Raw genomic sequence first — 13,958 nt, forward strand, 5'->3', positions numbered from 1 at the left:
TGCTGAACACTGGTTTCAAAATGCCAGGGTATATCTTAAGCATCCTGAGTTTTGAGTGTTTCAGAAAAGCCTAGTGTGTTGCTTAACAATGAACTGCTCAAGCACTTTCTTCCCTAAAAACGTTTTGCTACATTCATCCTCTACCAACTGCTTCCAAAAAGATGGGTGGTCGTATTGGTTGTAGATTTAAAAAAAAAATTATTACTATTTTTTAATTTGGTGGATGTTTTGTAACACCTTAAATAGTGAAACAACATGTAAGATATTTGTGATATTCTAGGTCTGAAGACTTGCGCCGTGAATTTGGTCGTTACGGGCCTATAGTTGATGTATACGTTCCACTTGACTTCTACACTCGTCGTCCCAGAGGATTTGCTTATGTTCAATATCCTTTCTTCAGATGGCTGATTAGTGAGGGGTGTTGAAGTTTGAAATTCAAGTTTGTGTAAGAGGTAACAAATCTAAATGAAAAAGCAGTTTTACTTTTGTGTTGTATCTAATAAGTGTCTTACTTATATTGTGGTGTTTCATTATTTTTGAAGATTAACTTCTCTCAGTTGTTCTTTGCCTTTTTGCAAAACTTAAATCAAGTCCAGTAATATAAAAGCTTGCTTATGTCACAGAAATTAATACTACATGATTTAAATGAAAATTTAACACTGACTCAAAATTGTCTAGCACGTTTTTATTATCACTGGTATGTAAGTAAACTTGTGCTTAGCAAACTGTGGCTGGTATTCATTGTTAATTTAAGAAATGGAAACTGGAATCACTTGATCAAAATCAGATTGTATAAAAAATGAGGTGAACTTCTTTCTTTAATATTGTCCCCTAATTTACTGTCCTCTGTTGTTGCCTCAGAATGTAAAGCTGTACAGTAATGGCGACCCCAAAGAGAAAGCATGAAAGAACCTTTAGAGTAGAGTTCAACAATTAAGGCAAGTAGACAAGCCAAAGACCTCTTAAGGATCAGGCTTGAAGAGAAGGGAGAGTTTGGGAAAAGAAAAAATAAAGAAAAGCTGGAAGAAGGACAAGCCATAATGGGAGACAAAGCTTCGCTTTATCTACAAAAGGGGGAAAAGGTTGTTTTTCAAAGTAAAAGATAAAGCCATCTGTCATTTTTGGCCAAGCATCTCATGACAAGTCCTTCTGACAAGCACTTAAAGAGTTAAAGGTCAAGATGAAGTTGAATGGTGGCCAAGATTAAAGGAGTCATACCTGATGTATCCTACAGAATAACAGTTTTTCTTCTGTTTGTCACGTAAGCAGTAATTTGATGAATGATTCTGGTTTAGTCCATTGACAAAACCTGTAATATTTCTCTCGTGAGTGCTATTGTAACTGTGGTCTTGAATGAAAGTGCATTCGTTCTTGGTTTATCAAGATATATACCTACAACATGATAGTTTAGTTTCTGCATAGATGATGCTGATGATGATCTGAGTTGCTACAAGGAGAAAGGCAATTCGTTCTTTCAGGTCACATAGCTGGAAGAAGGCATGTGAATTACAGTAGTGGTCAATCTTGCAGATTAAAATTAGTAATGTCTGTGTTACTGAGCATCTGACCTGCCTGATAGTGTAGGGGTTTTAGCGTATGCTTTTATCTCAGACTGCTGAAGGTCTGTATACATGTCCATGGCATTACGTAATTTAAACTTAAAATCAGTTGGTGAAAAAAAGGAAAGCTTTATCCCAATTCTAAAATTTATAGACACGTGTTAATTTTTGCTGTTGATATGCCTAACATAATTTAAGAACTAGGGTTTAATTTTAGCAAAGTCAATGTAGTGGAGAGAACTGAATGACCATTAACAAATGTATTTTGAAAAGGATACCAGTTTTTTTTCCTTGCATAAGTACAAGTGGGAGAAGAAAAAAGTTAGAGTATCGCAAAGCAACTGCTTGCTGATGGATAAGTTCATGGTCATATGATGAGATTTTAATTTTATTATAGGAGTTCTCAGATAGCTGGTGGTTAATTAAAAAAAAAAAAAAATTTACTAGTGTGTACTGTAGCATGACCAAAAGAACTTTAAAAAAAAACAAACAAACAAACAAACAAAAAACCTGTAAAATTGGAAAATAACTGATTTCTTTTTTTAATTTTAAATACCAAATCTGTAAACTACTCAAATTCCCAAGTACCTTAACACTCACCACATTTGAAGATGTCCGTGATGCAGAAGATGCTCTCCATAATTTGGATCGAAAGTGGATTTGTGGTCGGCAAATAGAAATCCAGTTTGCACAGGGGGATCGAGTGCCTTGCGTGTATTTCATCAGACTGTGATTTTAGCCTTAATGCTTACTGCCAGGCAACATTACATGTGTTATTAATTGTTGTGATGTGTTCTTACTTGTATGTAAATAGTATGTGGATGTTTTGCTTTTCATCCAGTAACTATTAATGACTCATTTTAATTAAAAACAGATAACTAAGTATAACGGTCACTTACCACAATCTGATTCTTGCTGCTAGCTGAAAATTCTTAAGAGCTTTTTGTGCAGCTTTATGTGTTTCTGCAAAAAAAGCTAGACTGTTGAAAATTCTCCCTGTCAAAATGAGTAGCCCAGTTTTAATGTATTGCAATGTTTATATTGTGCTGAAGCATATTAGTGATTCTGTGTTGACATGTCCCAGTGCAGTCCGATTTCCAGGATTGAGGTAATGTCTTCATTTTCATTTGGCTTCAGCATAAAAGTAAATTTCAAGGTATCTCAATTCAACATGGAACAGAAGTCTTATTTTCTGAACAGATAATTGTAAAGAGAACTTACATCTTTTCCATGGGTTATTCATATACATATTCTTAATATATAGATAGATACAGATACTATATAAAAATAAAACATGCTGTTGGTGAACCTAACACATACTTGTTGACCTAAAACAGGACTATAATACTCATGTGCAGCTTGGGAATAAAAGCGCCTTAAAGATCTTTCAGTTAAAGCTATCAAAGAAACAACCTAACTGTCCAGCTTTCCCTCAAATGCGCACATTTAACTTTTATTGAAGTCAATGGAAATTATATGCTCTGAAGGACAAGCTTCTGTCCTGTATATAAACATGGGGATTTCTTCTAAGTTTCTGAAAAAAAATTAACTAAATCTGCCTTGGTGTTGTAAACAGCAGCACTTAAAACATAAGAATTGTAGCCGTTTAGTACAGACAGTGTTCATTACAGCATGTTATGTTTAAAATACTTTGAGCATGGTATTTGGGTTTGAATGAGAATGGGGTTTAATACAGGGGAAAGATAGCTACGCTGCTTAGAGAAAATACAACAGAAGACGAGTAAGTTCATTCATTCTTCTTAATGATTTTAATAACTAAGCTGTAGAGTGAATGTGCATTGTTGTACTGGCGGGGGGTTACTTTTAGAATCAAACTTCTCTTTGTGTGGCATCCGTTGCTGCTTCTGCATAAGCTGTCTTAATCAATAAAGAAGAGTGTGGATCAGGTGTAATGCGTGGTGCTGTGTAGTCAAGAAAATGGATGTTTAATTAATTCCTTGTTAGCTTTCACTTTTGGGGTAAATTCAGGATTGTTACAATATTTCAGTTATGGGATTGGCCTGTCATAGCAGTTTCCAGGTGGCCTGAAATCACCTTAGCCAGTTCTGTGTCTGTTTTTGGGGGGGGGTTAGTCCTTTCTTACTGGTTTTTGGGGTTGGGTTTTTTTTTTTCCTAGATTTATAATGCCCACAAGGCTGCATTAATTTTTGTCCAATGATTAAAGCGGCAAAAAGAAAATGGCATACAGCAATCTCTCATCTGTCCTTTTCATAAACATGTCTGCTAGAATCCTGAATTAGACTTTCTGCTAAATACCAAATACATGGATTAGTAGTGTCACTAAAGGGAAAGTAGGGCATCTTTTTTAACTTAAAATGTTAAATATTGCTATTTTTTGCAGCACCAAATCAAATGAAAGCCAAGGAAGGGAGAAACCTATACAGTTCTTCTCGTTACGATGACTATGACAGATATAGGAGATCTAGAAGTCGGAGTTACGAAAGGAGACGGTCTAGAAGTCGTTCTTTTGATTACAGCTATAGAAGATCGTATAGTCCCAGAAAGTAAGTGTAGTGTGTGTTTGGCTTCAACTGCACAGCAGTCTGTTGGAGGAGAAACACCACATTGACTATTTAATTGTTAAAATTTTGAATAATCTTTTTCTATACTCACTTTGTAATTGTGGGAGTTACGTATGTTGCATGCTACATCAAATCAGAAATACTGAATGAAATGATTCTGTGCTTCATTGAAGAATAACTAAAAGCAAATGCACAGCTTGAAAAATAATTTATTAAGCATTTGTATACATACATAGGTATTTGTCACCGTTTACTTTTTCTGATATACCTTTTTAGCAGTAGACCTACTGGAAGACCTCGTCGTAGCAGAAGCCATTCGGACAATGATAGGTAAAATACTTTTTACACCCTTTAAATTGAAAAGTAGATCACTGTATTCCTTTAACTATAGGTTTAAAAAAAAGTTTCTCCTGCAAAAAACGGTAAACAATTTTTTATGTACTAGATGTCTAAGAATAGTGTTTTTACATTCAAATCTCCTCTCTCCCCTTTATTCTGATAGGTTCAAACACCGCAATCGATCTTTTTCAAGATCTAAGTCCAATTCAAGATCACGATCCAAGTCACAGCCCAAGAAAGAAATGAAGGCTAAATCACGGTCTAGGTCTGCATCTCACACCAAATCTAGAGGCACCTCTAAAACAGATTCTAAAACACACTATAAGGCCAGCTCAAGATATGAAAAGGAGTCGAGAAAAAAAGAACCAGCTAGATCCAAATCACAGTCAAGATCACATTCTAGATCTAGGTCAAAATCCAGATCAAGGTCATGGACTAGTCCCAAGTCCAGTGGCCACTAACAGTGTATCCATGTTGTTTTTAGGCATGTAAGATTCATTTACACACAGTTCAGTTTACTTAAATTATCAGGAATATGATGTTGCAACAGTGCTAAAAAATACTTTCTTTGTCAGTTTTCCCTGTAGCCGACAATGGTTAAAATTAAAACAGTGTTGAGAAGCCACTGAGAGAGAGCGAGAAAGAGAGAGAGAGAGAGAATGTCCACTTGGTTAAATGTCATGGGCAGCTACTGATTTGGTTGTGGTGTCTCTATGTATATTTTTGTAAAGATTTGCATTTTTAATGCTTAGATATTGGTGATGACTTGATTGATCGTAACTTGCAACATTGTCCTATTAAAAATGTCATTCCCGTAGAGAAATTGGTACCAGTTTGTGCTGAACAGTTAAACCAAGTGTTTAACTTGTTCTTTAATGCTAAACTTTGTGATTAAAACAGAAAACTGGACAGCTGTAGTGCAACACTGACTGCTGTGAAATGCAGACTGGCAATTTTTTGTTTCCATTGTTCAAAGGCAGGTTTCTGTGTTCTCTATGCCCACTGAACACAAGTAGGTTGGTAAATGGAGCTCTATGGAGAGATATTTTTGAGATTTCTCTTTAACCCTGCCATCCGGAGAGATGGTACTAACATTGCATGTACTACATGGGGAGAGAGTTGGTCTTGGAAGCTCGTTCAGAGATCGTGCAGTGTCGTGATTTGTCAGGATAGAGGCTTCACTGCTTTTGCCCTGGCTGCTAGTACTAAATGTGTGAGGGGAAAAAAACACCTTGAAATGGAAAATTAAATTCAGATTTCAGCAAATGGCAGAGCAACTAAATATTAGGTTGTGTGTACATTTTATGCAGTTTTTGTATCTATTCTAAATTTTAGTGAGCAGTTAACCATAAAATTGCTTAGTTTTCCTGCTGTTAGATACAAGTAGATTGTTTCGAGTTGTGTGTGTACAGTATATAAGAACTAAACTTTTCTGCCAATGACTCCTGTGGTTAGTTGGTGTATTCATAGGTATAAAACTGTAGCCATCTCTCTTCCAGAGTAACAAAGGCTTGCTTTTACACATCAAAAAGTATTTGGTCAAGCAAGTCTGAATCACTTCTTCCTCAGAATGGATAGTCGTTTGGTTACAAGATTTCATTTTACTTAAGAACAAATGTTTGAAGTTGGATATGAACAAGAGCTGCATCTCTAGCTATTTAGTTTATCACTAATACAGTATATTTAGTAAATTGAATGTGAAAAATAACAAAACCAGTGTGTAATCTTACCAGTATTTCTCTAGAAGGCAAGATAACTTTGTTATGAAAATGGCTTTTGGCATTGTTTTTTTCTATTTACCTTCAAAAGCCAGCGTCAAACACTTAGTGTTCCTTGCTGTCTTATGTAGTAGCATATAAAGACATTGATTTCAAGAAGTTCCTTTTTGGAGAAATGTTTTAGGTTTGGGTTTTAGTGTTTTCAGCAGGGCCTTTGAAGAAATGCAGATGGCTTTTAAATATTGGCAGTGGAACGTGCTTAGGGGGTTGGTTCTAGAATCTTTGTACATTTGATAGTATTTCTAACTTTTTCTTTACTGTTTGCAGTTAATGTTCATGTTCTGCTATGCAATCATTTATATGCACGTTCCTTTAATTTTGTAGACTTTCCTGGATGTATAGTTTAAAAACAGCAAAAAGTCTATTTAAAACTGTAGCAGTAGCGTGCAGCTCTAGCAGAGGAAGGTTGTGGGATTAAACTTTGTATTTCCTTTCTTATAGAGGCTTCTAAAAAGGTATTTTTATATGTTCTTTTTAACAAATATTGTGTACTACCTTTAAAACATCAATGTTTTGATCAAAATAACTAAAGACCCAGCTTATTTTCTGCTTGCTGTAAATTTAGCAAACATGCTGTAATAAAAAAATGAAGGAAATACTGATCCACTGGAATTATTGTAGCTTTAGAATTTGACTCCAGAGCATGGTTAGGACTAGAGCTATGCATCCCTTATGGAGTAAAATCCTTACTATGGTATTTCAGTAAAGTCAGGAATTTATCATCTAATGTCTGAATAAATATCATTTCGCATTTTTAAAGGGGTACTAGACAAAATAAGAGTGATAAGCATATGTTTTAGTCTAATATATTGAAATTTCTTTTCCATTAACTTTCATTATTGCTGGATGGACTTCCCTATGGTTATAATTCAGATCTTATTAGCCAGGTTATGAACTACTTAAAATCAGCAATTGAAGATTCCTATAGAACCAAATTTCTAGGATCCACCTTATCAATTTGTATTTGCCATATCAAAAATTGCGCCAGCAGTGGTTTTCTAGAAGGTGGTAAAACTTTGCTGATGACGTTTAAAATTTGGCTGCCTCCTGGCACTTGTGGTATTTACAACTGGTTCTTCTTATGCCACTGAATGAAAACAACTCTGAAAAGCACTTAATTGCTTTGATAAACCCACTCTTACACTTCATAAGTTGAGCTGTGATTATCTTGTAGCTGTCCATAAAAATGGCTTATAACAGCAGAGAACTCCACCCTTTTTCAGCTTTCTTAAATGAATATAGTCTTCAAGACTAAAATCCTGCTTAAAAGCGGTCCACCTGACTGTGTCGTGGGAAAGTGTGGTTGTGTTTTTGTCAATCCCTGCAATCCCTGCAAGGGATTCTGTAATTCATGTTCACGTTAGTCCAGCCAGAATTACAGCTGGACGGGTGGGGAGGAGGGAGGAGAACATCTTTGTGTCCAGGCTGAGGTTCTACTTTGAGACTTACTTTGAGAGTAACAGTAACTATACTTTAACTATTTTGTCAGCATGTCCTTATATTGTGTGCCTCAACATTTATGTATAGCAGAGTTTAATTTTTTTTTTTGTTTTGAAAATCCAGTTCATTGCAAGTATAATGTAGTATCTGACAGTTCTGATGGTTCTTTCTTTCTCTCCCAGAGGTAGGACTAAACTTTGACTTGACTTGTGTATATGAACAAGCCAGAAAAGCCGAACACAAACCCACGATGTTTCAAGAGTGCATGAATAAAGATGTTGTCCTAGTTCTTGCTCCCATGGAAAAATTGTGAAGAAGCTGTTCTGTGGGCCTTTCAGTTGGGGACGAGTTAGCAGGATGTGGCCAAAAGGGCAGGGAATGTTTACGCATTCATGCAAGTCAAGCCACAGCCCATCTAGATAACATCTCCCTTCCTTGATGCAGGTGTCCTAGTCCTGCTCTAAAAAAAGCAGTAGCCTGTCTTGTGCAAGCTACCTGCAGGTTATGCACAGCTGGAATGCAAGAACATACGCAGGCTACAAAAGATCATGTATAGGCATCTTTCTTTTGGAGTCTCAAGAATGGTGGGAATTATGTTTTTCTGTGGTAAACTAGATTTTGTCATTCCTGCAAAATTTGTAGAATTGAAGTAGTATGTAAAAATTCTGCTGAAAGTAATGGCTGTGCTCCAAAATATCTGCAGCGTATTGATTTATCTCAGCAGTAATAGAAGGCTCTATTGGAACTTCTTTTTCACCAAAAGTCCATGCACCCAACCGATAATTAAAAATCTTAAATTTAGTGGTTAAGTAGCTGGGTGTTTAAATTAGGGACTATAATAGACTGGTCTCTGAAAGCTAAATGTTATCCTTTCTATGTCTTTTAAAGATGTTTAAATGTACAGTATAATGGCTTTATTCAAAGTGGAAATTTTCAATTTAAATGTTATTTTGAGCTCTCTTCTTGGAAGGAGCTTTTTTTTTTTCTTACTTGTTTAGTCTGGGGTAACAGCTTGAAATATGTTCAGAGAAGGGCAATTGGATTGATATACATCGCAGCACTGCTACTTGATTTTTTGGCAGGGATGTTGCAGATTAACATTTTGAAGTACAAAGGGATAAATTTACACATTTTTAGGACATAATCACCCATTAATAATTGCTGGTTTTCTCCATTTATCTTGTAACTTGCTTAAAAAGTCTGTAGTCCATTGCTATAATATTTGTCTAAAGATGCTCTTACTGATGAGACTATTATAGGAAGGGAAGACTATGTACCCTGTAGTGTGTTTGATCAAAAGATGCTAATGTTTTATTCATACACATCCTTTCTTCTTGAGTTTTGTGTTCCATCTGTGCAAATAACCCTGTGAATTGGGAATAAAATGTACAAGTTTTGACTATAACTTGAGAGCACCTTCTGACTTAATTAATACAGCCGTAGTCTGTTGGAGATCGACCACCAAGCACTGCCTTACCCGAGGAAGCTCCCTCTAGCCCAGAGCACTCAGCCAGCGACCCATCCTCAGAGGTAGCAGAGAGCGCGATCACAACTGTACTGGGCTAAGCTTAAGCTGCATCTACTCAGACTAGCTTGTCTCGCTTAGTCTAGCTTTCCTGGGCAGAGCCTGACAGCCCTGTAGCAGGCTTTGTTTTGCTTTTGTGAGTAACGTGACTGTTAATTTTCAAGCCCTGTGTTCACAAATCACTGGCGAGGCATGAATGAGGGCTGTAGCTGAAAAAACCTCCTTCGTTGCGAAGGGATTTCCAGCTTGTTCTGACACTCGGCCCGAAGAGACACACAGAACTCGAGCCTGGGGTTCTCAGGTTGCCGAGTCTTACCAGATAAAGATAATTGTAAAGAGGTTCCTGCCAGTTAAGGATACGAAAGGGGGCATTCAAATACATTAATCAGTGTCAGAGCTCCTTGAGCTGCCAAAATGATGTAAGCCCACTTTTCCATTACCATCTTAAAATAAATAGATCCTTGTAGGGGGTGAAAAGTTTAGTTTATTTAAATTTTTTTTGTTTCCAATTTGTACGTATGCCATTAGTAACTGACAATTTGAAGTCGAGTCTACACAATTGTAACTGGGATACAAGCTCATTCACTGGTGAAGATCCAGGTCACAAAGACAAGTTTAAAGACCGCCAATTCCATCTTATTTGGAGCAATAGATTTGTAAACATTCAACCAGCTGCCAATGCATTTTGAATGTACAGAAAGACACCTCAAAGAACATTTCACAATCTGCAAAACTCCCTTTCAAGTTAAAGCACTTTTTTAGTAATTGCTGTATTTTTAAATAACCTTGGATTCTGTTACCACAGTTCAGTTGCTTCTATTACAGGATCAACTGAATTGTGACAGCACTGAAAGCTGCATGCTGGCAACTGCCCCTCTCCCATTCTGACGATGACACATTTTAGCAAACATTGGGAGAAAATAACATTGTAGCATTGATGCATTTTAGAAACAGTTATACTTCAATTTCATCAAGCACCCAATCTCAGCCATTCGCATTGCTTGTGAAACATCCCATTGGATTTTGAACCTTACTGTTTTTTCATCATTTAATACACACCTCTCCTATACATTCAGAACTTGAGTATCTTAAACTTGAGCAGCTTTTTTTTTGGGTTTTTTTTATTTTATTAAAAAATTCTAAATAAGCCTCTTTTGCACTGAATTTACTTTAAAAATGAGCTCACAACCAAGTAAAACGTGCATATTCACTGTATGTTAAGTGCAAGGGCATAGCCACAAATGTCCTTTTTTTTTTTTTTAAACAAAATATCTTTTTTAAAATCAGGCCATGTACTCAACATGGTCATCTTACATTCAGCAGTTTTGTACTAAAAATACTTCTGTGCAGGAAAGCCCAGCGTAAATTTACATATGCTACAAAGTTTTACATTTATTTACATGGCTCTGTCTTCCCTATGAAAACATTTTAATACCTGCCACACGCTACTGTAACTTAAAACAATTATTACAGGGCAACAGATTTAAGACCAGTCTAAGTAACTACTCCATCTTTCTCACAATTTTAAAAACCGATACAAAAATTATTTTAGAACTCAGCAGTGCAATCGGAACATGAATGATTTTTTAGCATTTTTTGGCAGTCATCTGGCAATGCAGTGTCACCAGTTGGCACAGTCTGACTTGTGGAGATTCCAATGAAGTATTGCTAGAGCTGGAGAGAGACAATTAGATTTGCCTGATGTGTTCGTCCATCCTTTCAGGAACACACACCAATGTTTCCTAGATCCGAGTTTCAGTCACAGGCTTGACATGCTTGTCCACCAATTCAAGCATGCCAAATAAAGCTCACTGGTATAAACGAGAACAATCTGTGTTTTACCTAGTGCCAAGGTGGAGGCCTCCTCTGCTCAGCAAATCTGCTCTGCGGAGTTTTTACTTAACTAGCAAATTTTACGCAAGTTTGAAAAGCAGCAAAGTACCTGACTAAAGCTTTCAGTGCATTTTTTTTCCAGTTAATGCTGCATTAAGTTAGGTAAAAGCTGGTTTTCTAATACCATACCAAAAAGTAGTCACAATTCCAATTTTGGGAGACAGTCCCATTTACACTTACAATAAATACAATAAATGGTGACTGTTCAGGATTTGATTAGATTATAGAGAAAAATACCTATTTCACAGTGAAGTGAACACAGCACACAACTTTTGAGGTAAAACATTAGGGGAATGTAAGCTTCCACCCCCTTCTCTTCCAAGTGACTAACTACATGCAGCAAGAACATCTAGTTCTGTATATCTGTGCATCTGGAGTTAGGAATAACAATTCTCAAATTTGAAACCCTGTAAATTTAAATAACTTTAAAAATATGAAAAGTTACATCTCAAGCCTGGACTTTAAGTAATGTTTTAAGCTGAAATGTCATTATTTCTTTATCAGAAGGTTTAAAAGAAACAGGTACCCAGTGGCTTGGTGGCTTAGGAAGAACACTTGGTGAGGGTGGCTCACTAAATTTTGCTCCAGCATAGTTCTGATTGGTTTGAGGTGTGAAAAACAGGTTGCGATTTGATAAAGTAGGACTCCAATTTTGATTATTGGGGAAATGAACGTTGTTCTTTCCCCCTTTTTGCATGGCCTGCCATGCACCAGATGATGAGTTGCATCCATGTCCTCTTTCTTTCTTCATATAGGTCTTCATCTGCGAATTCTGGTCTTTATTCTTCTGCCTGTTTTTAAGTTGTTGATGGTTCTTGGTGATATTTCTAGATTGGGGAACTGGAATGTTGAATCTTTCTCCACCACCCATCTTCAACTTAAATGTCACCTGTAAAAACAGGGGAAAAAGTCGGTGGAGTTTGCATTACTACTTTTTTTTTAAAACAGAAAATATTTCAGAGAATTTTTAGATTCTAAGCAAGAGGACTGAAATCAATCTGACCAAAACTTGTATCAATTAGAAGTAGTGGGTTTTCTCCTTTACTGGACGCCACTTCAATAATACCTAAGAACTTAGCTGACACACTCATGAGAACTGAATTATAATCTTCCGAGTGGGAGATTACTGACTCTACAGTGGCTTAACAATTCTGCTGCTGCTGGCTGACCAGCATGTCATATACCAATCCATCCTTCAGGAACTGTACCCCAGTGCCCTTATCAACAGCTTTGTCTACCTAGTTATGAAAACACTGGTCCTCCAGACAGCCCAACTACTAAACACACCACTTCTTTTCTCCTCAGCAAAAGGTGTTACTGGAAGAATGTGAAAGACACGTTGCTTGCAAAATATGGTGCCAAATTTAAGGTGTTAGTATTTAATCCTGAAGACATTTAAACTAAGCTTGTTACACCTAAAGATCTGGGCAAAGTTTGCATTGATAAAGCCACTCCCCCAGTCTTTCTGGTAAGTCCAAGAATTACTCTGATAAACCCAAAGTGAACTGAAAACAACCTCAGATGGAAAGCAGCGATTTGTAATTGAACTTCCAAAGCAGAGAGCCAGATACTATCACAAGGTACTTGGCACCTTCATGCTGACTCTCCTACAGTATACTATTCCTCTCCCACCCCCATTTACCTTTCAGTTGTCTTCTCAGATTCCACACTCTCCAACTCTTGCCCCCTTTCTTGCTTCCAGGCCTGAAAGAGTAGGTGCTGCCTTTTGCTGGACTCCTTCCTTTGGCTAGGAATAGAAGTTTTCATGGGCTGATCTGCTGTATTCAGCCAGGTAGCCGAGCCCAACATCGGATTCTCGGCACAGAAGCTCCAAGGGAGAAGTCCCACTGCATAAATGAGAATGAAGTTTGAATTCAGGTTAAGGAAACAATTGTTTCCCTTTCAAATTGGGGGGGGTGGAAGCTGAAGTAATTCAGAGAATCCATAAAGTCAGTTGTGTCTCTTATTTGTTAAAGATGACAATATACGTCAAACTTTTAAAAAAAAAAAGCCACAACAACAAAAAAATCAAACAAAAGACAAGGCAGTATTTATCTTACTCTACTTACATAAACTTCAACATCATATTTAGCATTTCACAAAGAATAGCGTCTCTGTATCTTAGTAAGTATTTTAAGAGGCAAGCAAGAACCTTATCCTTTTTTTTTTAATAGGGGAAAAAAGTAATATACAATGCAAAATACTTTGGGATGAACTCTTAGGAAACTAGTGCTTCAATGCATCACTCTTGAGCACAAAGAAATCCTGAAAACTATCCCTTGAGAACTCACCCGCCTAACTCTGGGACCAGAACAGGAAAGCACCGCCCAGAATTACTGCCCACAGAAACTGACCCCGAGTGTCCCAACATTTCCCACGAAACCACTCGCACCCCCAAACCCTCCTCCAGCCATTACAACAGAGCTCCACTTCTGGTTTTTTTTCCACCTTCGTTAGCAAAGTAATTCCTTATTAATTCTTACAATAATTCCCTGTTTAGCCCATGGCTCATCTTCTCCTGAAATCTTTTTGAGGATTTTAATCTTAAGGCACTCCAATCTGTTCAGTTCCCTCTAATCGATGTGTCACTCTTCAGAGTCATCAGCACCCCCAGCCCACCTCTCCACAAAAACTCCAGGAAGAGCCGCCTATCTTCATTTCCAGCTTTCGCCTTGTCGTGACTAAAATTGAAGGCCGAGGTAATGTTATTAGCACAAACCAAGCAGCTGTCTGCTCCCACAGGAGCGGCCCTCACAGCCTCGGCGCTTGCCAGAGCTCCGTCTGTTCGTCTCCAAACTGTCTCTCTTCTTACGTTGCCTACCCCCCCCGGTCCCTCGTCCCGCCTAACCCCGCGGGGAGCCGGGACCCCCGTCCCCGCTTT

General features: G+C 37.4%; 2 protein-coding genes across 2 annotated transcripts; one reads left to right on the top strand and one right to left on the bottom strand.

Moving 5' to 3' along the window:
• The first annotated feature begins 285 nt into the window (after positions 1 to 285).
• Positions 286 to 9,064, top strand: SRSF10 (serine/arginine-rich splicing factor 10). The gene is made up of 7 exons (XM_009576369.1): positions 286 to 385; positions 2,163 to 2,262; positions 3,452 to 3,455; positions 3,922 to 4,084; positions 4,379 to 4,432; positions 4,605 to 4,706; positions 7,842 to 9,064. Exons 4-7 carry the CDS (start codon positions 3,933 to 3,935, stop codon positions 7,858 to 7,860), a joined length of 327 nt encoding a protein of 108 aa, XP_009574664.1. The 5' UTR covers positions 286 to 385; positions 2,163 to 2,262; positions 3,452 to 3,455; positions 3,922 to 3,932; the 3' UTR covers positions 7,861 to 9,064.
• Positions 9,065 to 11,128: 2,064 nt separating this feature from the next.
• PNRC2 (proline-rich nuclear receptor coactivator 2) lies at positions 11,129 to 12,924 on the bottom strand. Its single transcript, XM_009576370.1, has 2 exons — positions 12,720 to 12,924; positions 11,129 to 11,966 (listed from the first exon to the last, which is right to left on the bottom strand). Exon 2 carries the CDS (start codon positions 11,946 to 11,948, stop codon positions 11,526 to 11,528), a length of 423 nt encoding a protein of 140 aa, XP_009574665.1. The 5' UTR covers positions 11,949 to 11,966; positions 12,720 to 12,924; the 3' UTR covers positions 11,129 to 11,525.
• Between the last annotated feature and the right edge of the window lie 1,034 nt (positions 12,925 to 13,958).

The sequence above is a fragment of the Fulmarus glacialis genome, unplaced genomic scaffold (genome assembly GCF_000690835.1).
Source record: "Fulmarus glacialis isolate BGI_N327 unplaced genomic scaffold, ASM69083v1 scaffold40004, whole genome shotgun sequence".
Classification (NCBI taxonomy): domain Eukaryota; kingdom Metazoa; phylum Chordata; class Aves; order Procellariiformes; family Procellariidae; genus Fulmarus; species Fulmarus glacialis.

Excerpts from the sequence above, each read along its gene's own strand:
- PNRC2 (XM_009576370.1), bottom strand. The coding sequence starts at position 11,948 with ATGGGTGGTGGAGAAAGATTCAACATTCCAGTTCCCCAATCTAGAAAT.
- SRSF10 (XM_009576369.1), top strand. The coding sequence starts at position 3,933 with ATGAAAGCCAAGGAAGGGAGAAACCTATACAGTTCTTCTCGTTACGAT. Across the intron at positions 4,085-4,378 it reads AGATCGTATAGTCCCAGAAA|CAGTAGACCTACTGGAAGAC; the intron begins GTAAGTGTAGTG and ends ATACCTTTTTAG. Across the intron at positions 4,433-4,604 it reads AGCCATTCGGACAATGATAG|GTTCAAACACCGCAATCGAT; the intron begins GTAAAATACTTT and ends TTATTCTGATAG.